The sequence below is a fragment of the Oncorhynchus mykiss genome, chromosome 26 (genome assembly GCF_057628025.1).
Source record: "Oncorhynchus mykiss isolate SJ-2025 chromosome 26, ASM5762802v1, whole genome shotgun sequence".
NCBI classification, from domain to species: Eukaryota; Metazoa; Chordata; class Actinopteri; order Salmoniformes; family Salmonidae; genus Oncorhynchus; species Oncorhynchus mykiss.
Window position 1 is genome coordinate 45711762 of NC_143047.1, and position 24594 is coordinate 45736355.

Here is a 24594-nt window from a genome sequence, read left to right on the forward strand (position 1 = left end):
TCTGGAGGACTCACTAAACAGAGAACATCCCTGATCATCCCTACTGCCTCTGATCTGGAGGACTCACTAAACAGAGAACATCCCTGGTCATCCCTACTAGCCTCTGATCTGGAGGACTCACTAAACAGAGAACATCCCTGGTCATCCCTACTAGCCTCTGATCTGGGGGACTCACTAAACAGAGAACATCCCTACTGCCTCTGATCTGGTGGACTCACTAAACAGAGAACATCCCCTACTGCCTCTGATCTGGTGGACTCACTAAACAGAGAACATCCCTACTGCCTCTGATCTGGAGGACTCACTAAACAGAGAACATCCCTACTGCCTCTGATCTGGTGGACTCACTAAACAGAGAACATCCCTACTGCCTCTGATCTGGTGGACTCACTAAACAGAGAACATCCCTGGTCATCCCTACTGCCTCTGATCTGGGGGACTCACTAAACAGAGAACATCCCTACTGCCTCTGATCTGGAGGACTCACTAAACAGAGAACATCCCTACTGCCTCTGATCTGGAGGACTCACTAAACAGAGAACATCCCTACTGCCTCTGATCTGGTGGACTCACTAAACAGAGAACATCCCTACTGCCTCTGATCTGGCGGACTCACTAAACAGAGAACATCCCTACTGTCTCTGATCTGGAGGACTCACTAAACAGAGAACATCCCTACCGCCTCTGATCTGGTGGACTCACTAAACAGAACATCCCTACCGCCTCTGATCTGGAGGACTCACTAAACAGAACATCCCTACTGCCTCTGATCTGGAGGACTCACTAAACAGAACATCCCTACTGCCTCTGATCTGGTGGACTCACTAAACAGAGAACATCCCTACTGCCTCTGATCTGGTGGACTCACTAAACAGAGAACATCCCTACTGCCTCTGATCTGGTGGACTCACTAAACAGAGAACATCCCTACTGCCTCTGATCTGGTGGACTCACTAAACAGAGAACATCCCTACTGCCTCTGATCTGGGGGACTCACTAAACAGAGAACATCCCTACTGCCTCTGATCTGGAGGACTCACTAAACAGAGAACATCCCTACTGCCTCTGATCTGGTGGACTCACTAAACAGAGAACATCCCTACTGCCTCTGATCTGGAGGACTCACTAAACAGAGAACATCCCTACTGTCTCTGATCTGGCGGACTCACTAAACAGAGAACATCCCTACTGTCTCTGATCTGGAGGACTCACTAAACAGAGAACATCCCTACCACCTCTGATCTGGTGGACTCACTAAACAGAACATCCCTACTGCCTCTGATCTGGAGGACTCACTAAACAGAACATCCCTACTGCCTCTGATCTGGTGGACTCACTAAACAGAGAACATCCCTACTGTCTCTGATCTGGCGGACTCACTAAACAGAGAACATCCCTACTGTCTCTGATCTGGCGGACTCACTAAACAGAGAACATCCCTACCGCCTCTGATCTGGCGGACTCACTAAACAGAACATCCCTACCGCCTCTGATCTGGAGGACTCACTAAACAGAACATCCCTACTGCCTCTGATCTGGAGGACTCACTAAACAGAACATCCCTACTGCCTCTGATCTGGTGGACTCACTAAACAGAGAACATCCCTACTGCCTCTGATCTGGAGGACTCACTAAACAGAGAACATCCCTACTGCCTCTGATCTGGAGGACTCACTAAACAGAGAACATCCCTACTGCCTCTGATCTGGAGGACTCACTAAACAGAGAACATCCCTACTGCCTCTGATCTGGTGGACTCACTAAACACAACGGCTTTATTTGTAAATGATGTTGGAGTCAGGAACCCCTGACTGTCTGTACATTGTTTTTAAACTACAAAATCATACCGCCTGGTTTGCTTAATGTAAAGGAATTTGAAATGATTTATATTTTGATACTTAAAACCAAATACTTTTTAGACTTTTACTCAAGTAGTATTTTACTGGGTGACTTTCACTATTACTTGAGTCATTTTCTATTAAGGAATCTTTTACTCAAGTATGATACTTGGGTACTTTTTCCCCACCAATGGATGGTTGTCTATCAGTAATCCTATAGATCCAGGTCTCTATCATCTCAGCAGCTTAGCCAGCAGGTCAGGTCAGGCATCTGTCTCTTATATATCTAGGTCCCTATTATCTCAGCAGCTTAGCCAGCAGGTCAGGGGGTTCCAGGCATCTGTCTCCTAGGGATCCAGGTCTCTCATCTCAGCAGCTTATCCAGCAGGTCAGGTCAGGCATCTGTCTCCTAGGGATCCAGGTCTCTATCATCTCAGCAGCTTAGCCAGCAGGTCAGGGGGTTCCAGGCATCTGTCTCCTAGAGATCCAGGTCTCTATCATCCCAGCAGCTTAGCCAGCAGGTCAGGTCAGGCATCTGTCTCCTAGGGATCCAGGTCCCTATCATCTCAGCAGCTTAGCCAGCAGGTCAGAGGGTTCCAGGCATCTGTCTCCTAGAGATCCAGGCACCTATCATCTCAGCAGCTTAGCCAGCAGGTCAGGTCAGGCATCTGTCTCCTAGGGATCCAGGTCCCTATCATCTCAGCAGCTTAGCCAGCAGGTCAGGGGGTTCCAGACATCTGTCACCACTTATACTGTAGGCCTCTCACACCAGCAAATCCAGACGCACACTATGTGGATCATGTCCCCTCTGTACTTTGTTGTGTTAAACTCTTCCGTCGACCACAGGGATGTCTGACCTGACCTGTGATTTGTATCTTCATGATCCTATCATATTAATGCTTAAGTACTCTTCAAATAAAATATGACTGAATATTTTTGTATTCTGTTGTTCACAGAGCGATCACAATGGGGAAAGGCTGCATGAAGGCAATCAAGTACTTCCTGTTCCTGTTCAATGTCCTCTTCTTCGTAAGTATCTCATTTCCCAGACACAGATAACATGCCTATACAGTGCAGGACCTCAGCCTCTCCTCTGAGTGGATGAAACCCGTGCATGACAATAACCGTCTGATCGATATGACATGACCGCCACGGCTCTATTGCCCTGTTGGACCGGTTTGAGGTCGAGTCGGTGGGAGGGAATGTGAACTCATCAACACACACCAACTACTCTGTCATCCTTTGTCCTCTTGTTTCACTCTCTCATTCTCTGACATCATTCACTCTCGCTCTCTCTCTTTCCCTCTCTCTCTCTCCCTTTAGCTCTCTCTCTCTCTCTCTCATGCCCTCTTGCTCTCGCTCTCTCTCTTTCTCTCTCTCCCTCCCTTTAGCTCTCTCTCTCTCTCTCATGCCCTCTCGCTCTCGCTCTCTCTCTTGCCCTCTTGCTCACTCTCTCGCTCTCTTTCTTGCTTTCTATCTCTCTCATGCCCCCTCTCTCGCTCTCCCTCTAGCTCTCTCTTGCTCTTTCTCTCATGCCCTCTTTCTCCCCCTCTATCTCTCCCTCTCACCCCCCTCCCCCTCCACCCCTCTCTTTCTCTCCCCCTGGTTTCTTCATTAGAGAGCAGATTAAGTGATTGTGGCCTGGTTACCACGGAGATACTCATCCGCTCAGTCCAAGGCTCCCACAATCCCCCCCCCTCTCTCTACCATCCATCATTCCCTCTCTCTCTACTATCCATCATTCCCTCTCTCTCTACCATCCATCATTCCATCTCTGAACAGAGTAAATTAAGTGTGATCCAGAGCTTAAGGCTTTTAAGTTACACTGTGAATGTATGGTGTGATCTCACTACTAACATGTAGATAAACACCACTACTGACAGGACTGATGTAGAGAAACTAGAATGGAACAGGACTGATGTAGAGAAACTAGAATGGAACAGGACTGATGTAGAGAAACTAGAATGGAACAGGACTGATGTAGAGAAACTAGAATGGAACAGGACTGATGTAGATGGTTGTCTATGGAACATTACTCCTGGCCAACAGCACCCAAAGACTCATTTACAGAACTTAGTAAGGAGTTGAGCTTGTCTTATTTAACATTTTTGTATTGACTCTCTCTCTCTCTCTCGCTCCTCTCTCATTCTCGCTCTTCTTTCTCTCCTTCCTCTCTCTCTCTCTCTCATTCTCGCTCCTCTCTCTCTCCTTCCTCTCTCTCTCCTTCCTCTCTCTCTCTCGCTCCTCTCTCAGCCACCTATAATTTAGCCCAAACAACTACCTCTTTCCCAACTGTATTTAAGTATTTTAAGTATTTAAGTATTTATTTATTTTAAGTATTTATTTATGTATTTTGCTCCTTTGCACCCCATTATTTTTATTTCTACTTTGCACATTCTTCCATTGCAAAACTACCATTCCAGTGTTTTACTTGCTATATTGTATTTACTTTGCCACCATGGCCTTTTGCCTTTTACCTCCCTTCTCACCTCATTTGCTCACATTGTATATAGACTTGTTTATACTTTATTATTGACTGTATGTTTGTTTTACTCCATGTGTAACTCTGTGTTGTTGTATCTGTCGAACTGCTTTGCTTTATCTTGGCCAGGTCGCAATTGTAAATGAGAACTTGTTCTCAACTTGCCTACCTGGTTAAATAAAGGTGAAATAAAAAAAATAAAAACAATTCTCGCTCCTCTCTCTCCTTCTCACTCTCTCCTCTCTCTCTCTCCCCCTCTCTCTCTCTCCCCCTCTGCAGCTGTTTGGCGCCCTCATCATGGGGTTCGGACTGTGGGTCCTTCTGGACAATGAGAGCTTCATGGTCATCCTGCGTAAGTTTATCAAACTACACATACTAATGTGGCAGTCATTTCACCAGAGGAATGACAGAAATGTGGCAGTCATTTCACCAGAGGAATGATCGTAATGTGGCAGTCATTTCACCAGAGGAATGATCGTAATGTGGCAGTCATTTCACCAGAGGAATGACAGTAATGTAGCAGTCATTTCACCAGAGGAATGACAGTAATGTAGCAGTCATTTCACCAGAGGAATGACAGTAATGTGGCAGTCATTTCACCAGAGGAATGACAGTAATGTGGCAGTCATTTCACCAGAGGAATGAGAGTAATGTGGCAGCCATTTCACCAGAGGAATGATCGTAATGTGGCAGTCATTTCACCAGAGGAATGATCGTAATGTGGCAGTCATTTCACCAGAGGAATGACAGGTATGTGGCAGTCATTTCACCAGAGGAATGACAGTAATGTGGCAGTCATTTCACCAGAGGAATGACAGTAATGTGGCAGTCATTTCACCAGAGGAATGACAGTAATGTGGCAGTCATTTCACCAGAGGAATGACAGTAATGTGGCAGTCATTTCACCAGAGGAATGACAGTAATGTGGCAGTCATTTCACCAGAGGAATGACAGTAATGTGGCAGTCATTTCACCAGAGGAATGACAGTAATGTGGCAGTCATTTCACCAGAGGAATGACAGTAATGGGCAGTCATTTCACCAGAGGAATGACAGTAATGTGGCAGTCATTTCACCAGAGGAATGACAGTAATGTGGCAGTCATTTCACCAGAGGAATGAGAGTAATGTGGCAGCCATTTCACCAGAGGAATGATCGTAATGTGGCAGTCATTTCACCAGAGGAATGATCGTAATGTGGCAGTCATTTCACCAGAGGAATGATCGTAATGTGGCAGTCATTTCACCAGAGGAATGATCGTAATGTGGCAGCCATTTCACCAGAGGAATGACAGTAATCTGGCAGTCATTTCACCAGAGGAATGATCGTAATGTGGCAGTCATTTCACCAGAGGAATGACAGTAGTGTGGCAGTCATTTCACCAGAGGAATGATCGTAATGTGGCAGCCATTTCACCAGAGGAATGATCGTAATGTGGCAGTCATTTTTCCAGAGGAATGATCGTAATGTGGCAGTCATTTCACCAGAGGAATGAGAGTAATGTGGCAGTCATTTCCCCAGAGGAATGAGAGTAATGTGGCAGTCATTTTTCCAGAGGAATGAGAGTAATGTGGCAGTCATTTTTCCAGAGGAATGAGAGTAATGTGGCAGTCATTTCACCAGAGGAATGAGAGTAATGTGGCAGTCATTTCACCAGAGGAATGACAGTAATGTAGCAGTCATTTCACCAGAGGAATGACAGTAATGTGGCAGTCATTTCACCAGAGGAATGACAGTAATGTGGCAGTCATTTCACCAGAGGAATGACAGTAATGTGGCAGTCATTTCACCAGAGGAATGATAAAGACAGTAATGTGGCAGTCAATTCACCAGAGGAATGACAGTAATGTGGCAGTCATTTCACCAAAGGAATGATAATGATAGAAATGTGGCAGCCATTTCACCAGAGGAATGACAGTAATGTGGCAGTCATTTCACCAGAGGAAAGACAGTAATGTGGCAGTCATTTCACCAGAGGAATGATAGAAAGACAGTAATGTGGCAGTCATTTCGCCGGAGGAATGACAGTAATGTGGCAGTCATTTCGCCAGAGGAATGGCAGTAATGTGGCAGTCATTTCACCAGAGGAATGATCGTAATGTGGCAGTCATTTCACCAGAGGAATGACAGTAATGTGGCAGTCATTTCACCAGAGGAATGACAGTAATGTGGCAGTCATTTCACCAGAGGAATGACAGTAATGTGGCAGTCATTTCACCAGAGGAATGAGAGTAATGTGGCAGCCATTTCACCAGAGGAATGATCGTAATGTGGCAGTCATTTCACCAGAGGAATGATCGTAATGTGGCAGTCATTTCACCAGAGGAATGATCGTAATGTGGCAGTCATTTCACCAGAGGAATGATCGTAATGTGGCAGCCATTTCACCAGAGGAATGACAGTAATCTGGCAGTCATTTCACCAGAGGAATGATCGTAATGTGGCAGTCATTTCACCAGAGGAATGACAGTAGTGTGGCAGTCATTTCACCAGAGGAATGACAGTAATGTGGCAGCCATTTCACCAGAGGAATGATCGTAATGTGGCAGTCATTTCACCAGAGGAATGAGAGTAATGTGGCAGTCATTTCACCAGAGGAATGAGAGTAATGTGGCAGTCATTTCTCCAGAGGAATGAGAGTAATGTGGCAGTCATTTCACCAGAGGAATGAGAGTAATGTGGCAGTCATTTCACCAGAGGAATGACAGTAATGTAGCAGTCATTTCACCAGAGGAATGACAGTAATGTGGCAGTCATTTCACCAGAGGAATGACAGTAATGTGGCAGTCATTTCACCAGAGGAATGACAGTAATGTGGCAGTCATTTCACCAGAGGAATGATAAAGACAGTAATGTGGCAGTCAATTCACCAGAGGAATGACAGTAATGTGGCAGTCATTTCACCAAAGGAATGATAATGATAGAAATGTGGCAGCCATTTCACCAGAGGAATGGCAGTAATGTGGCAGTCATTTCACCAGAGGAATTATAGTAATGTGGCAGTCATTTCACCAGAGGAATGATAGAAATGTGGCAGTCATTTCACCAGAGGAATTACAGTATTGTGGCAGTCATTTCACCAGAGGAAAGATAGAAAGACAGTAATGTGGCAGTCATTTCACCAGAGGAATGATAGAAATGTGGCAGTCATTTCACCAAAGGAATGATAATGATAGTAATGTGGCAGTCATTTCACCAGAGGAATGAGAGTAATGTGGCAGTCTTTTCACCAGAGGAATTATAGTAATGTGGCAGTCATTTCACCAGAGGAATGACAGTAATGTGGCAGTCATTTCACCAGAGGAATGACAGTAATGTGGCAGTCAATTCACCAGAGGAACGACAGTAATGTGGCAGTCATTTCACCAGAGGAACGACAGTAATGTGGCAGTCATTTCACCAGAGGAACGACAGTAATGTGGCAGTCATTTCACCAGAGGAATGACAGTAATGTGGCAGTCATTTCACCAGAGGAATGAGAGTAATGTGGCAGTCATTTCACCAGAGGAATGAGAGTAATGTGGCAGTCATTTCACCAGAGGAATGAGAGTAATGTGGCAGTCATTTCACCAGAGGAATGAGAGTAATGTGGCAGTCATTTCTCCAGAGGAATGAGAGTAATGTGGCAGTCATTTTTCCAGAGGAATGAGAGTAATGTGGCAGTCATTTCACCAGAGGAATGAGAGTAATGTGGCAGTCATTTCACCAGAGGAATGAGAGTAATGTGGCAGTCATTTCACCAGAGGAATGACAGTAATGTAGCAGTCATTTCACCAGAGGAATGACAGTAATGTGGCAGTCATTTCACCAGAGGAATGACAGTAATGTGGCAGTCATTTCACCAGAGGAATGACAGTAATGTGGCAGTCATTTCACCAGAGGAATGACAGTAATGTGGCAGTCATTTCACCAAAGGAATGATAATGATAGAAATGTGGCAGCCATTTCACCAGAGGAATGGCAGTAATGTGGCAGTCATTTCACCAGAGGAATTATAGTAATGTGGCAGTCATTTCACCAGAGGAATTATAGTAATGTGGCAGTCATTTCACCAGAGGAATGATAGAAATGTGGCAGTCATTTCACCAGAGGAATTACAGTATTGTGGCAGTCATTTCACCAGAGGAAAGATAGAAAGACAGTAATGTGGCAGTCATTTCACCAGAGGAATGATAGAAATGTGGCAGTCATTTCACCAAAGGAATGATAATGATAGTAATGTGGCAGTCATTTCACCAGAGGAATGAGAGTAATGTGGCAGTCATTTCACCAGAGGAATTATAGTAATGTGGCAGTCATTTCACCAGAGGAATGACAGTAATGTGGCAGTCATTTCACCAGAGGAATGACAGTAATGTGGCAGTCAATTCACCAGAGGAATGATCGTAATGTGGCAGTCATTTCACCAGAGGAATGATCGTAATGTGGCAGTCATTTCACCAGAGGAATGATCGTAATGTGGCAGTCATTTCACCAGAGGAATGATCGTAATGTGGCAGCCATTTCACCAGAGGAATGACAGTAATCTGGCAGTCATTTCACCAGAGGAATGATCGTAATGTGGCAGTCATTTCACCAGAGGAATGACAGTAGTGTGGCAGTCATTTCACCAGAGGAATGACAGTAATGTGGCAGCCATTTCACCAGAGGAATGATCGTAATGTGGCAGTCATTTCACCAGAGGAATGAGAGTAATGTGGCAGTCATTTCACCAGAGGAATGAGAGTAATGTGGCAGTCATTTCTCCAGAGGAATGAGAGTAATGTGGCAGTCATTTTTCCAGAGGAATGAGAGTAATGTGGCAGTCATTTCACCAGAGGAATGAGAGTAATGTGGCAGTCATTTCACCAGAGGAATGACAGTAATGTAGCAGTCATTTCACCAGAGGAATGACAGTAATGTGGCAGTCATTTCACCAGAGGAATGACAGTAATGTGGCAGTCATTTCACCAGAGGAATGACAGTAATGTGGCAGTCATTTCACCAGAGGAATGATAAAGACAGTAATGTGGCAGTCAATTCACCAGAGGAATGACAGTAATGTGGCAGTCATTTCACCAAAGGAATGATAATGATAGAAATGTGGCAGCCATTTCACCAGAGGAATGGCAGTAATGTGGCAGTCATTTCACCAGAGGAATTATAGTAATGTGGCAGTCATTTCACCAGAGGAATTATAGTAATGTGGCAGTCATTTCACCAGAGGAATGATAGAAATGTGGCAGTCATTTCACCAGAGGAATTACAGTATTGTGGCAGTCATTTCACCAGAGGAAAGATAGAAAGACAGTAATGTGGCAGTCATTTCACCAGAGGAATGATAGAAATGTGGCAGTCATTTCACCAAAGGAATGATAATGATAGTAATGTGGCAGTCATTTCACCAGAGGAATGAGAGTAATGTGGCAGTCATTTCACCAGAGGAATTATAGTAATGTGGCAGTCATTTCACCAGAGGAATGACAGTAATGTGGCAGTCATTTCACCAGAGGAATGACAGTAATGTGGCAGTCAATTCACCAGAGGAACGACAGTAATGTGGCAGTCATTTCACCAGAGGAACGACAGTAATGTGGCAGTCATTTCACCAGAGGAATGACAGTAATGTGGCAGTCATTTCACCAGAGGAATGACAGTAATGTGGCAGTCATTTCACCAGAGGAATGACAGTAATGTGGCAGTCATTTCACCAGAGGAATGACAGTAATGTGGCAGTCATTTCACCAGAGGAATGACAGTAATGTGGCAGTCATTTCACCAGAGGAATGAGAGTAATGTGGCAGTCATTTCACCAGAGGAATGAGAGTAATGTGGCAGTCATTTCACCAGAGGAATGAGAGTAATGTGGCAGTCATTTCTCCAGAGGAATGAGAGTAATGTGGCAGTCATTTTTCCAGAGGAATGAGAGTAATGTGGCAGTCATTTCACCAGAGGAATGAGAGTAATGTGGCAGTCATTTCACCAGAGGAATGACAGTAATGTAGCAGTCATTTCACCAGAGGAATGACAGTAATGTGGCAGTCATTTCACCAGAGGAATGATAAAGACAGTAATGTGGCAGTCAATTCACCAGAGGAATGACAGTAATGTGGCAGTCATTTCACCAAAGGAATGATAATGATAGAAATGTGGCAGCCATTTCACCAGAGGAATGGCAGTAATGTGGCAGTCATTTCACCAGAGGAATTATAGTAATGTGGCAGTCATTTCACCAGAGGAATTATAGTAATGTGGCAGTCATTTCACCAGAGGAATGATAGAAATGTGGCAGTCATTTCACCAGAGGAATTACAGTATTGTGGCAGTCATTTCACCAGAGGAAAGATAGAAAGACAGTAATGTGGCAGTCATTTCACCAGAGGAATGATAGAAATGTGGCAGTCATTTCACCAAAGGAATGATAATGATAGTAATGTGGCAGTCATTTCACCAGAGGAATGAGAGTAATGTGGCAGTCATTTCACCAGAGGAATTATAGTAATGTGGCAGTCATTTCACCAGAGGAATGACAGTAATGTGGCAGTCATTTCACCAGAGGAATGACAGTAATGTGGCAGTCAATTCACCAGAGGAACGACAGTAATGTGGCAGTCATTTCACCAGAGGAACGACAGTAATGTGGCAGTCATTTCACCAGAGGAATGACAGTAATGTGGCAGTCATTTCACCAGAGGAATGACAGGTATGTGGCAGTCATTTCACCAGAGGAATGATAATGATAGTAATAGTTGATGCCCATCTATTCCTCTCTGTTTTATATTCTAATGCAGCCGTGATGGCGAGCGGGGATGCAGACCCTGATGAGTCTTCTGTTACTTCTGTTACATTGTTTACTTTGCCTGCACTGCTCCATTGTTGATACAATGTATCATCTGTTATAACCAGGAGCACAGACCAGTCTGAGTTGACTTTATGTTGATACAATGTATCATTTCATCTGTTATAACCAAGAGCACAGACCAGTCTGAGTTGACTTTATGTTGATACAATGTATCATCTGTTATAACCAAGAGCACAGACCAGTCTGAGTTGACTTTATGTTGATACAATGTATCATCTGTTATAACCAAGAGCACAGACCAGTCTGAGTTGACTTTATGTTGATACAATGTATCATCTGTTATAACCAGGAGCACAGACCAGTCTGAGTTGACTTTATGTTGATACAATGTATCATTTCACCTGTTATAACCAAGAGCACAGACCAGTCTGAGTTGACTTTATGTTGATACAATGTATCATCTGTTATAACCAGGAGCACAGACCAGTCTGAGTTGACTTTATGTTGATACAATGTATCATTTCATCTGTTATAACCAGGAGCACAGACCAGTCTGAGTTGACTTTATGTTGATACAATGTATCATCTGTTATAACCAGGAGCACAGACCAGTCTGAGTTGACTTTATGTTGATACAATGTATCATCTGTAATAACCAAGAGCACAGACCAGTCTGAGTTGACTTTATGTTGATACAATGTATCATTTCATCTGTTATAACCAGGAGCACAGACCAGTCTGAGTTGACTTTATGTTGATACAATGTATCATCTGTTATAACCAAGAGCACAGACCAGTCTGAGTTGACTTTATGTTGATACAATGTATCATCTGTTATAACCAAGAGCACAGACCAGTCTGAGTTGACTTTATGTTGATACAATGTATCATCTGTTATAACCAAGAGCACAGACCAGTCTGAGTTGACTTTATGTTGATACAATGTATCATTTCACCTGTTATAACCAAGAGCACAGACCAGTCTGAGTTGACTTTATGTTGATACAATGTATCATCTGTTATAACCAGGAGCACAGACCAGTCTGAGTTGACTTTATGTTGATACAATGTATCATTTCATCTGTTATAACCAGGAGCACAGACCAGTCTGAGTTGACTTTATGTTGATACAATGTATCATCTGTTATAACCAGGAGCACAGACCAGTCTGAGTTGACTTTATGTTGATACAATGTATCATCTGTAATAACCAGGAGCACAGACCAGTCTGAGTTGACTTTATGTTGATACAATGTATCATCTGTAATAACCAAGAGCACAGACCAGTCTGAGTTGACTTTATGTTGATACAATGTATCATTTCATCTGTTATAACCAGGAGCACAGACCAGTCTGAGTTGACTTTATGTTGATACAATGTATCATCTGTTATAACCAAGAGCACAGACCAGTCTGAGTTGACTTTATGTTGATACAATGTATCATTTCATCTGTTATAACCAAGAGCACAGACCAGTCTGAGTTGACTTCATGTTGATACAATGTATCATCTGTTATAACCAGGAGCACAGACCAGTCTGAGTTGACTTTATGTTGATACAATGTATCATTTCATCTGTTATAACCAGGAGCACAGACCAGTCTGAGTTGACTTTATGTTGATACAATGTATCATCTGTTATAACCAGGAGCACAGACCAGTCTGAGTTGACTTTATGTTGATACAATGTATCATTTCATCTGTTATAACCAGGAGCACAGACCAGTCTGAGTTGACTTTATGTTGATACAATGTATCATCTGTTATAACCAGGAGCACAGACCAGTCTGAGTTGACTTTATGTTGATACAATGTATCATTTCATCTGTTATAACCAGGAGCACAGACCAGTCTGAGTTGACTTTATGTTGATACAATGTATCATCTGTTATAACCAGGAGCACAGACCAGTCTGAGTTGACTTTATGTTGATACAATGTTTCATCTGTTATAACCAGGAGCACAGACCAGTCTGAGTTGACTTTATGTTGATACAATGTATCATCTGTTATAACCAAGAGCACAGACCAGTCTGAGTTGACTTTATGTTGATACCATGTATCATTTCATCTGTTATAACCAGGAGCACAGACCAGTCTGAGTTGACTTTATGTTGATACCATGTATCATTTCATCTGTTATAACCAGGAGCACAGACCAGTCTGAGTTGACTTTATGTTGATACAATGTATCATCTGTTATAACCAGGAGCACAGACCAGTCTGAGTTGACTTTATGTTGATACAATGTATCATCTGTTATAACCAGGAGCACAGACCAGTCTGAGTTGACTTTATGTTGATACAATGTATAATTTCATCTGTTATAACCAGGAGCACAGACCAGTCTGAGTTGACTTTACAAGTTCACTGTCAAATTGAGAAATTGTGACAAACTCAACTAAAAGAAGAAGAAACTTTATTATGAAGCCAAGATCAATGATATAAAGAATAATGGGAGTACTTTAAATGGAATTATGGGTAGAATTCAACCTCATCTTTCATCCAATCAGATGGCTTTATTCATCACAAAACCATTTGATGTTGCCAATTTATTTTATTGATTACTTCATTGGCAAAGTGGGTTAGGGTTAGGCAGGAAATGGCAACAGGAAACTTAGGCAGGGAATGCCAACAGGAAACTTAGGCAGGGAATGCCAACAACGAACAGTGAACAATTGTATTCATGCATAAAAAAACTAATAATGAAAGAAAAACATTTCAAGTTGGAATTCTGTCAAGTTAGTGTGGCAGAGGTGGAACAATTGTTGTTAACGAACCAATAATGACAAACCTCCTGGCATCGACAACTTAGATGGAAAGCTACTGAGGATGGTAGCTGACTCTATAGCCACTCCTATCTGTCATATTTTTAATCTGAGCCTAAGAGGAAAGTCTTTGTCCTCAGGCCTGGAGGGAAGCCAAAGTCATTCCGCTACCCAAGAGTGGTAAAGCCGCCTTTACTGGTTCTAACAGCAGACCTATCAGCTTGCTGCCAGCTCTTAGCAAACTGTTGGGGAAAAAATGGTGTTTGATCAAGTACAATGCTATTTCTCTGTAAACAAATGAACAACAGACTTTCAGCATGTTTATAGAGAAGGGCACTCAACATGTACTGCACTGACACACATGACTGATGATTGATTGAACGAAATGGATAATTAGTTAGATTGTGGGAGCTGCATTGTTAGATTTCAGGGCAGCTTTTGATATTATTGACCATAACATGTTGTTGATAAACATATGTGTTATGACTTTTCAACCTCTGCCATATCGTGGATTCAGAGCTTATCTATCTAATAGAACTCAGGGGGTTTCTTTTAGTGGAAGCTTCTCTAATGTCAAACATGTAAAGTTTGGTGTACCGCAGGGGAGCTCTCTAGGCCCTCTACTCTTTTTTTTTCTATATGACCCATATTACCAGAAGTTATCTTTTATTTCTTTCTACTGGGATTCGTGCACATTTGATAAAATTTCACAACCACGTCGCGGGCTGTTTTAAACTAATCCCAGGTTGCTAATTATTGGTTTGATAACAAACAACGTCATGTTACCTAGCTAGCTAACAACCTGGTAACTTCACACTAGGTTTAGGCACATCTGATTGGTCCAGGAAGAAAGGAAAAGGGTTTGCTACTCGTGAGATGTGATTCCAAGGTAGGATTCATATAGGCCTAATGGCAGACTAAACTCTATAGGATTCGTATAGGCCTAATGGCAGTCTAAACTATATAGGATTAATATAGGCCTAATGGGAGACTAAACTATATAGGATTCATATAGGCCTAATGTGAGACTAAACTATAAAACAACTCTCTCTTTCTGCTGCTCCTTACATTTTGTTTGGTGCCTAACATTTTAAAGTTGGGAGGTTGTGTGTGTGTGTGTGTGTGTGTGTTAACTGAACAGTGAAGCAGGTTTCATGCAGTGTTGTCCCCTGACTGACACAATGACATACAGACCATTATGCTTGCATATTCCTTCCTGCCATTACTCCAGACCAATCACAGCTCGGCCTTTGCAAATATGAGCCAATCAACCAATCTATGCAGCATCCTATTATACAGTGTGAAGTTAAATTCAATGTGTAGTATTGACTAGAAGGATTAATTTCAGTGACAGGATTTTAGAAAACAAACACGTGTCCGGGGGACGGGGTGAACAGAATGCTAGGCCACGGGGCGAACAGGCCACGGGGCGAACAGGATGCTAGGCCACGGGGCGAACAGGCCACGGGGCGAACAGGATGCTAGGCCACGGGGCGAACAGGCCACGGGGCGAACAGGATGCTAGGCCACGGGGCGAACAGGATGCTAGGCCACGGGGCGAACAGGCCACGGGGCGAACAGGATGCTAGGCCACGGGGCGAACAGGATGCTAGGCCACGGGGCGAACAGGATGCTAGGCGAACAGGATGCTAGGCCACGGGGCGAACAGGATGCTAGGCCACGGGGCGAACAGGATGCTAGGCCACGGGGCGAACAGGATGCTAGGCCACGGGGCGAACAGGATGCTAGGCCACGGGGCGAACAGGATGCTAGGCCACGGGGCGAACAGGATGCTAGACCACGGGGCGAACAGGATGCTAGGCCACGGGGCGAACAGGCCACGGGGCGAACAGGCCACGGGGCGAACAGGCCACGGGGCGAACAGGCCACGGGGCGAACAGGCCACGGGGCGAACAGGCCACGGCGCGAACGGGCCGCTAGGCCACGGGGCGAACAGGCCACGGGGCGAACAGGATGCTAGGCCACGGGGCGAACAGGATGCGGGGCCACTTTTTTTTCCCTCCATCGATATCGCGATACTAATTGGTAGTAATTGGCCCAACCAGCCTAACGATCATTCCAAAGCTGGTTGTCCCAAGTGGCACCCTATTCCCTACATATAGTGCACTACATTTGACTAAGTAGTTCCACTCCCTCCTCCCACGCTGTCCTCCCACCACCGTTCTCCCACGCCCTCCTCCCACCATCATTCTCTCCTCCCACCACGTAAACCTATGATTTCTTTGTTTTTGGGGATCCAGCTGCAGGCGTCGTACCCATCTCTCCCTCCACTCCCCCGGATCTATCCCAGGTGCCTCTCCCTCCACCCACCACTCCCCCGGGTTCTATCCCAGGTGCCTCTCCCTCCACCCACCACTCCCCCCGGGTGCTATCCCAGGTGCCTCTCGCCTCTCCCTCCACCCACCACTCCCCCCGGGTTCTATCCCAGGTGCCTCTCCCTCCACCCACCACTCCCCCCGGGTTCTATCCCAGGTGCCTCTCCCCACGGGTTCTATCCCAGGTGCCTCTCCCTCCACCCACCACTCCCCCCGGGTTCAATCCCAGGTGCCTCTCCCTCCACATACCCCTCCACCCGGGTTCTATCCCAGGTGCCTCTCCCCTCCACCCACCCCTCCCCCCGGGTTCTATCCCAGGTGCCTCTCCCTCCACCCACCCCTCCCCCCGGGTTCTATCCCAGGTGCCTCTCCCTCCACCCACCACTCCCCCCGGGTGCTATCCCAGGGGTGCTATCCTAGCCGTTCCAACATTAGAGGAGAGAGGGATCTGTTCTCTAGCCGTTCCAACGTTAGAGTAACGGTAATGAGGAGAGGGATCTGTTCTCTAGCCGTTCCAACGTTTGAGTAACGGTAATGAGGAGAGGGATCTGTTCTCTAGCCGTTCCAACGTTTGAGTAACGGTAATGAGGAGAGGGATCTGTTCTCTAGCCGTTCCAACGTTTGAGTAACGGTAATGAGGAGAGGGATCTGTTCTCTAGCCGTTCCAACGTTTGAGTAACGGTAATGAGGAGAGAGATCTGTTCTCTAGCCGTTGTAACGGTAATGAGGAGAGGGATCTGTTCTCTAGCCGTTGTAACGGTAATGAGGAGAGGGATCTGTTCTCTAGCCGTTCCAACGTTTGAGTAACGGTAATGAGGAGATGGATCTGTTCTCTAGCCGTTCCAACGTTTGAGTAACGGTAATGAGGAGAGGGATCTGTTCTCTAGCCGTTCCAACGTCAGAGTAACGGTAATGAGAGGGATCTGTTCTCTAGCCGTTGTAACGGTAATGAGGAGAGGGATCTGTTCTCTAGCCGTTCCAACGTTTGAGTAACGGTAATGAGGAGAGGGATCTGTTCTCTAGCCGTTCCAACGTTTGAGTAACGGTAATGAGGAGAGGGATCTGTTCTCTAGCCGTTCCAACGTTTGAGTAACGGTAATGAGGAGAGGGATCTGTTCTCTAGCCGTTGTAACGGTAATGAGGAGAGGGATCTGTTCTCTAGCCGTTCCAACATCAGAGTAACGGTAATGAGGAGAGGGATCTGTTCTCTAGCTGTTCCAATGTCAGAGTAACGGTAATGAGAGGGATCTGTGATGTGCTGCAGGGTCTGTCTCTAATAATCAGAGACATGTCTGGTTAAACTGCTTTTGCTGGGAATGAGGAGAGGGATCTGTGATGTGCTGCAGGGTCTGTCTCTAATAATCAGAGACATGTCTGGTTTTGCTGGGAATGAGGAGAGGGATCTGTGATGTGCTGCAGGGTCTGTCTCTATTAATCAGAGACATGTCTGGTTAAACTGCTTTTGCTGGGAATGAGGGTTCCCATCCAGCGGTTTACATATTTAATATTGCCACAGTCATCCCGCTTAGAATAACAAGAAATCAGCCAGCATGGCATTATTGAACTTCCTGTATTCCACATTGGTCACACGCTAGAGTATAGCGCGAACCAACCACAGCTATTTCATCATGGTATGAAATAGGATACTGTTTTTTCTGTGTATTTAGTTTGCTTTGTCTCTATGACCTATATACATTTGTCCATGTTTCACATCTTGCATAAGCATTTCTTGCAAGTAAGCATTTCACTGTACTGCGCTGACACTGCACTGACACTGCGCTGACACTGCGCTGACACTGCACTGACACTGCACTGTACTGCGCTGACACTGCACTGTACTGCGCTGACACTGCGCTGACACTGCACTGTACTGCGCTGACACTGCGCTGACACTGCACTGACACTGCACTGACACTGCACTGACACTGCGCTGACACTGACACTGCGCTGACACTGACACTGCGCTGACACTGACACTGCGCTGACACTGACACTGCGCTGACACTGACACTGCGCTGACACTGACACTGCGCTGACACTGACACTGCGCTGACACTGCGCTGACACTGACACTGACACTACGCTGACACTGACACTACGCTGACACTGACACTACGCTGACACTGACACTACGCTGACACTGACACTACGCTGACGCTGGCACTACACTGACGCTGACACTACGCTGACGCTGACACTGACACTGACACTACGCTGACACTGACACTGACACTGCGCTGACACTGCGCTGACACTGACACTGACACTGCGCTGACACTGACACTGCGCTGACACTGACGCTGACACTACGCTGACACTGACACTGACACTGCGCTGACACTGACACTGACACTGCGCTGACACTGCGCTGACACTGACACTGACACTGCGCTGACACTGACACTACGCTGACACTGACGCTGACACTACGCTGACGCTGACACTACGCTGACGCTGACACTACGCTGACGCTGACACTACGCTGACACTACGCTGACGCTGACACTACGCTGACGCTGACACTGACACTACGCTGACACTGACACTGACACTACGCTGACACTGACACTACGCTGACACTGACGCTGACACTACGCTGACGCTGACACTGACACTGACACTACGCTGACACTGACACTACGCTGACACTGACACTACGCTGACAAAAAAACAGTTTGATTTGCAGTTTGATTTGAATGCCAGATGTTTCTGCCATTATAGTGAAAACCTCTGGGGTTCTCAGGAGCTCGTCTCTGTCTCCAAGGAGGACGTCTCCTTAAACTAAATACTTGAGATGAGGTTGAACTGTCCGTTCTCTCTCTCTCTCTCTGTGTCTCAGTGGTGGGTTTTTCTGGGCTTTGCAGAAAGTTTGGGCCTCCGTGATGGCACACGTCTGGTTCCAGACCTCCGGAGTGATCCACAGAAACATGCTTCTCTCTTTCCTTTGGAAGCCTCAGAATGTTTGGCAGTGACACACACACACACACACATACACATACACATACACATACACATACACATACACACACACACACACACACACACACACACACTGAGAACAATGTCCTCAGAGTAACATATATCATTCCTCCTGTTGCCAGACATAATCTATGTCCCAAATGGCACCCTGTTCCCTATATAGCGCACACTATTTAACGTTTTTTTTAAGTGAACTTTTTTGGTCCAAAGTAGTGCACTATATAGGGAAAAGGGTGCCATTTTGAAATGCAGACCTAATCTCTCTCTGGCACCAGTTGACTTTTAGTTTTATAGAAGCCAGAATTCTCAGAACTGTTTCCATGACCAGATATGCTGGTTTGAGATCAGGTCTCCTTTTGGTTTGAGATCAGGTCTCCTTTTGGTTTTGTGGGAATGCGTTGCCTTATAGGAAGATGTCTGTTATATTCTACTGTCTGTCTGTCTACCTGTCAGACGTGAGGCAGAACACGGTGTCTGCTAAGGGATGAATGGGTTAGGGTAAAATGCCTGTCACTGTGTAGTAGGTGTGCTAACATGCTAGCCTATATATGGTTTTTACCATAGCGATGCTAACATGCTAGCCTGTGTATAGCCTACATCAGACTGGTTAAATACAAGCCTGCACAGTAGTCGATTGCTAAACTGCTAACCTATATGTGTTAACAGCAGATATGCTAACGAGTCTGCTTGTTCCCACCTCTACAGAGGAGTCCCCCATAGTGTACTGTAGGTATGCTAAAATACTAGCCTATATAGGGTTTTTACCATAGCGATGCTAACATGCTAGCCTGTGCATAGCCTACATCAGACTGCTTAAATACTGCTAACCTATATGGGTTTACAGAAGATATGCTAACGAGTCTGCTTGTTCCCACCTCTAAAGAGGAGTACCCCATGGTGTACTGTAGGTATGCTAAAATGCTAGCCTATATATGGTTTTTACCATAGCGATGCTAATGTGCTAACCTGAGAGTGTTGCTTTGTTTCTCTCTACAGAAGAGTCCTCCACAGCGCTGAAGATAGCTTCCTACATCCTGATAGGTGTCGGTGGTCTCTCCATGTTGATGGGCTTCCTGGGTTGCCTGGGGGCTATCTACGAGATCCGCTGTCTGCTGGGCCTGGTGAGCACACACACACAGGCACACACACACAGGCACACACACACACAGGCCTGTCTGGTCTAACTCGCAATCAGTGGTGCACAAATCTAAAGTCAAAACCATCTTTAAAACATTGCTGGCATCTCCAAAATCTACACTGAGTGTACAAAACATTAGGAACACCTGCTCCTTCCATGACATGGACTGACCAGGTGAATCCAGGTTAAAGATATAATCCCTTATTGATGTCACTTCAAATCAGTGTAGATGAAGGGGAGGAGATGGGTTAAAGAAGGATTTGTAAGCCTTGAGACAATTGAGACATGGATTGTGTATGTGTGCCATTCAGAGGGTGAATGGACAAGACAAAAGATTGAAGTGCCTTTGAACAGGGTATAGTAGTAGGTGCCAAGCGCACCAGTTTGAGTGTGTCAAGAACTGCAACGTAGCTGGGTTTTTCACACTCAACAGTTTCCCTGTGTGTTTCAAGAATGGTCCATCACCCAAAGGACATCCAGCCAACTTGACACAACTGTAGGAAGCATTGGAGTCAACATGGGCCAGCATCCCTGTGGAAGGCTTTCGACACCTTGTAGAGACCCTGTGGAAGGCTTTCAACACCTTGTAGAGTCCCTGTGGAACGCTTTCAACACCTTGTAGAGTCCATGACCCAGATGAATTGAGGCTGTTATGAGGACAAAAAGGGGCTGCAACTCAATATTAGGAAGGTGTTCCTAATGTTTTGTCCACTCAGTGTATGCTAGTGTGAATGCATTACAAACTACTGCTACTGTACAGGGAGGAGTCGCTCACAAAGCCCTGTGGCTGTTCCAGTTGGATATTATAGCAACAGAAAGCCCCGTGGCTGTTCCAGTTGGATATTATAGCAACACAAAGCCCCGTGGCTGTTCCAGTTGGATATTATAGCAACACAAAGCCCTGTGGCTGTTCCAGTTGGATATTATAGCAACAGAAAGCCCCGTGGCTGTTCCAGTTGGATATTATAGCAACAGAAAGCCCCGTGGCTGTTCCAGTTGGATATTATAGCAACAGAAAGCCCCGTGGCTGTTCCAGTTGGATATTATAGCAACAGAAAGCCCCGTGGCTGTTCCAGTTGGATATTATAGCAACACAAAGCCCCGTGGCTGTTCCAGTTGGATATTATAGCAACACAAAGCCCTGTGGCTGTTCCAGTTGGATATTATAGCAACACAAAGCCCTGTGGCTGTTCCAGTGGATATTATAGCAACACAAAGCCCTGTGGCTGTTCCAGTTGGATATTATAGCAACACAAAGCCCTGTGGCTGTTCCAGTGGATATTATAGCAACACAAAGCCCTGTGGCTGTTCCAGTTGGATATTATAGCAACAGAAAGCCCCGTGGCTGTTCCAGTTGGATATTATAGCAACACAAAGCCCCGTGGCTGTTCCAGTTGGATATTATAGCAACAGAAAGCCCCGTGGCTGTTCCAGTTGGATATTGTAGCAACAGAAAGCCCCGTGGCTGTTCCAGTTCGATATTATAGCAACACAAAGCCCTGTGGCTGTTCCAGTTGGATATTATAGCAACAGAAAGCCCCGTGGCTGTTCCAGTTGGATATTATAGCAACACAAAGCCCTGTGGCTGTTCCAGTTGGATATTATAGCAACAGAAAGCCCTGTGGCTGTTCCAGTTGGATATTGTAGCAACAGAAAGCCCCGTGGCTGTTCCAGTTGGATATTGTAGCAACAGAAAGCCCCGTGGCTGTTCCAGTTGGATATTATAGCAACAGAAAGCCCCGTGGCTGTTCCAGTTGGATATTGTAGCAACAGAAAGCCCCGTGGCTGTTCCAGTTGGATATTGTAGCAACAGAAAGCCCCGTGGCTGTTCCAGTTGGATATTATAGCAACAGAAAGCCCCGTGGCTGTTCCAGTTGGATATTATAGCAACACAAAGCCCTGTGGCTGTTCCAGTTCGATATTGTAGCAACACAAAGCCCTGTGGCTGTTCCAGTTGGATATTATAGCAACAGAAAGCCCCGTGGCTGTTCCAGTTGGATATTATAGCAACACAAAGCCCCGTGGCTGTTCCAGTTGGATATTATAGCAACAGAAAGCCCCGTGGCTGTTCCAGTTGGATATTATAGCAACACAAAGCCCTGTGGCTGTTCCTGTTGGATATTATAGCAACAGAAAGCCCCGTGGCTGTTCCAGTTGGATATTATAGCAACACAAAGCCCTGTGGCTGTTCCAGTTGGATATTGTAGCAACAGAAAGCCCCGTGGCTGTTCCAGTTCGATATTATAGCAAAAGAACGCCCTGTGGCTGTTCCAGTTGGATATTGTAGCAACAGAAAGCCCCGTGGCTGTTCCAGTTGGATATTATAGCAACACAAAGCCCTGTGGCTGTTCCAGTGGATATTATAGCAACACAAAGCCCCGTGGCTGTTCCAGTTGATATTATAGCAACAGAAAGCCCCGTGGCTGTTCCTGTTGGATATTATAGCAACACAAAGCCCTGTGGCTGTTCCAGTTGGATATTGTAGCAACAGAAAGCCCTGTGGCTGTTCCAGTTGGATATTGTAGCAACATAAAGCCCTGTGGCTGTTCCAGTTGGATATTGTAGCAACAGAAAGCCCTGTGGCTGTTCCAGTTGGATATTGTAGCAACATAAAGCCCTGTGGCTGTTCCAGTTGGATATTGTAGCAACAGAAAGCCCCGTGGCTGTTCCAGTTGGATATTGTAGCAACAGAAAGCCCCGTGGCTGTTCCAGTTGGATATTGTAGCAACATAAAGCCCTGTGGCTGTTCCTGTTGGATATTGTAGCAACATAAAGCCCCGTGGCTGTTCCAGTTGGATATTGTAGCAACATAAAGCCCTGTGGCTGTTCCTGTTGGATATTGTAGCAACAGAAAGCCCCGTGGCTGTTCCTGTTGGATATTGTAGCAACATAAAGCCCTGTGGCTGTTCCTGTTGGATATTGTAGCAACAGAAAGCCCTGTGGCTGTTCCAGTGGATAATATAGCAACACAAAGCCCCGTGGCTGTTCCAGTTGGATATTGTAGCAACAGAAAGCCCCGTGGCTGTTCCAGTTGGATATTGTAGCAACAGAAAGCCCTGTGGCTGTTCCTGTTGGATATTGTAGCAACATAAAGCCCTGTGGCTGTTCCAGTTGGATATTGTAGCAACATAAAGCCCTGTGGCTGTTCCTGTTGGATATTATAGCAACAGAAAGCCCTGTGGCTGTTCCTGTTGGATATTATAGCAACACAAAGCCCTGTGGCTGTTCCAGTTGGATATTGTAGCAACAGAAAGCCCCGTGGCTGTTCCAGTTCGATATTATAGCAAAAGAACGCCCTGTGGCTGTTCCAGTTGGATATTGTAGCAACAGAAAGCCCCGTGGCTGTTCCAGTTGGATATTATAGCAACACAAAGCCCTGTGGCTGTTCCAGTGGATATTATAGCAACACAAAGCCCCGTGGCTGTTCCAGTTGATATTATAGCAACAGAAAGCCCCGTGGCTGTTCCTGTTGGATATTATAGCAACACAAAGCCCTGTGGCTGTTCCAGTTGGATATTGTAGCAACAGAAAGCCCTGTGGCTGTTCCAGTTGGATATTGTAGCAACATAAAGCCCTGTGGCTGTTCCAGTTGGATATTGTAGCAACAGAAAGCCCTGTGGCTGTTCCAGTTGGATATTGTAGCAACATAAAGCCCTGTGGCTGTTCCCGTTGGATATTGTAGCAACAGAAAGCCCCGTGGCTGTTCCAGTTGGATATTGTAGCAACAGAAAGCCCCGTGGCTGTTCCAGTTGGATATTGTAGCAACATAAAGCCCTGTGGCTGTTCCTGTTGGATATTGTAGCAACATAAAGCCCCGTGGCTGTTCCAGTTGGATATTGTAGCAACATAAAGCCCTGTGGCTGTTCCTGTTGGATATTGTAGCAACAGAAAGCCCCGTGGCTGTTCCTGTTGGATATTGTAGCAACATAAAGCCCTGTGGCTGTTCCTGTTGGATATTGTAGCAACAGAAAGCCCTGTGGCTGTTCCAGTGGATAATATAGCAACACATAGCCCCGTGGCTGTTCCAGTTGGATATTGTAGCAACAGAAAGCCCCGTGGCTGTTCCAGTTGGATATTGTAGCAACAGAAAGCCCTGTGGCTGTTCCTGTTGGATATTGTAGCAACATAAAGCCCTGTGGCTGTTCCTGTTGGATATTGTAGCAACATAAAGCCCTGTGGCTGTTCCTGTTGGATATTATAGCAACAGAAAGCCCTGTGGCTGTTCCTGTTGGATATTGTAGCAACATAAAGCCCTGTGGCTGTTCCAGTTGGA

At 45.5% G+C, this 24594-nt stretch overlaps 1 protein-coding gene across 1 annotated transcript in view; it reads left to right on the plus strand.

Moving 5' to 3' along the window:
• LOC110526874 (CD82 antigen) overlaps positions 1 to 24594 on the plus strand; it is a 62997-nt gene that overhangs the window by 22214 nt on the left and 16189 nt on the right. Inside the window, exons 2-4 of the mRNA XM_036963846.2 lie at positions 2795 to 2867; positions 4600 to 4672; positions 20180 to 20304. Of these exons, the coding sequence (XP_036819741.1) occupies positions 2805 to 2867; positions 4600 to 4672; positions 20180 to 20304 (261 nt within the window). The 5' untranslated portion in view covers positions 2795 to 2804. The remainder of the gene's footprint in view (positions 1 to 2794; positions 2868 to 4599; positions 4673 to 20179; positions 20305 to 24594) is intronic.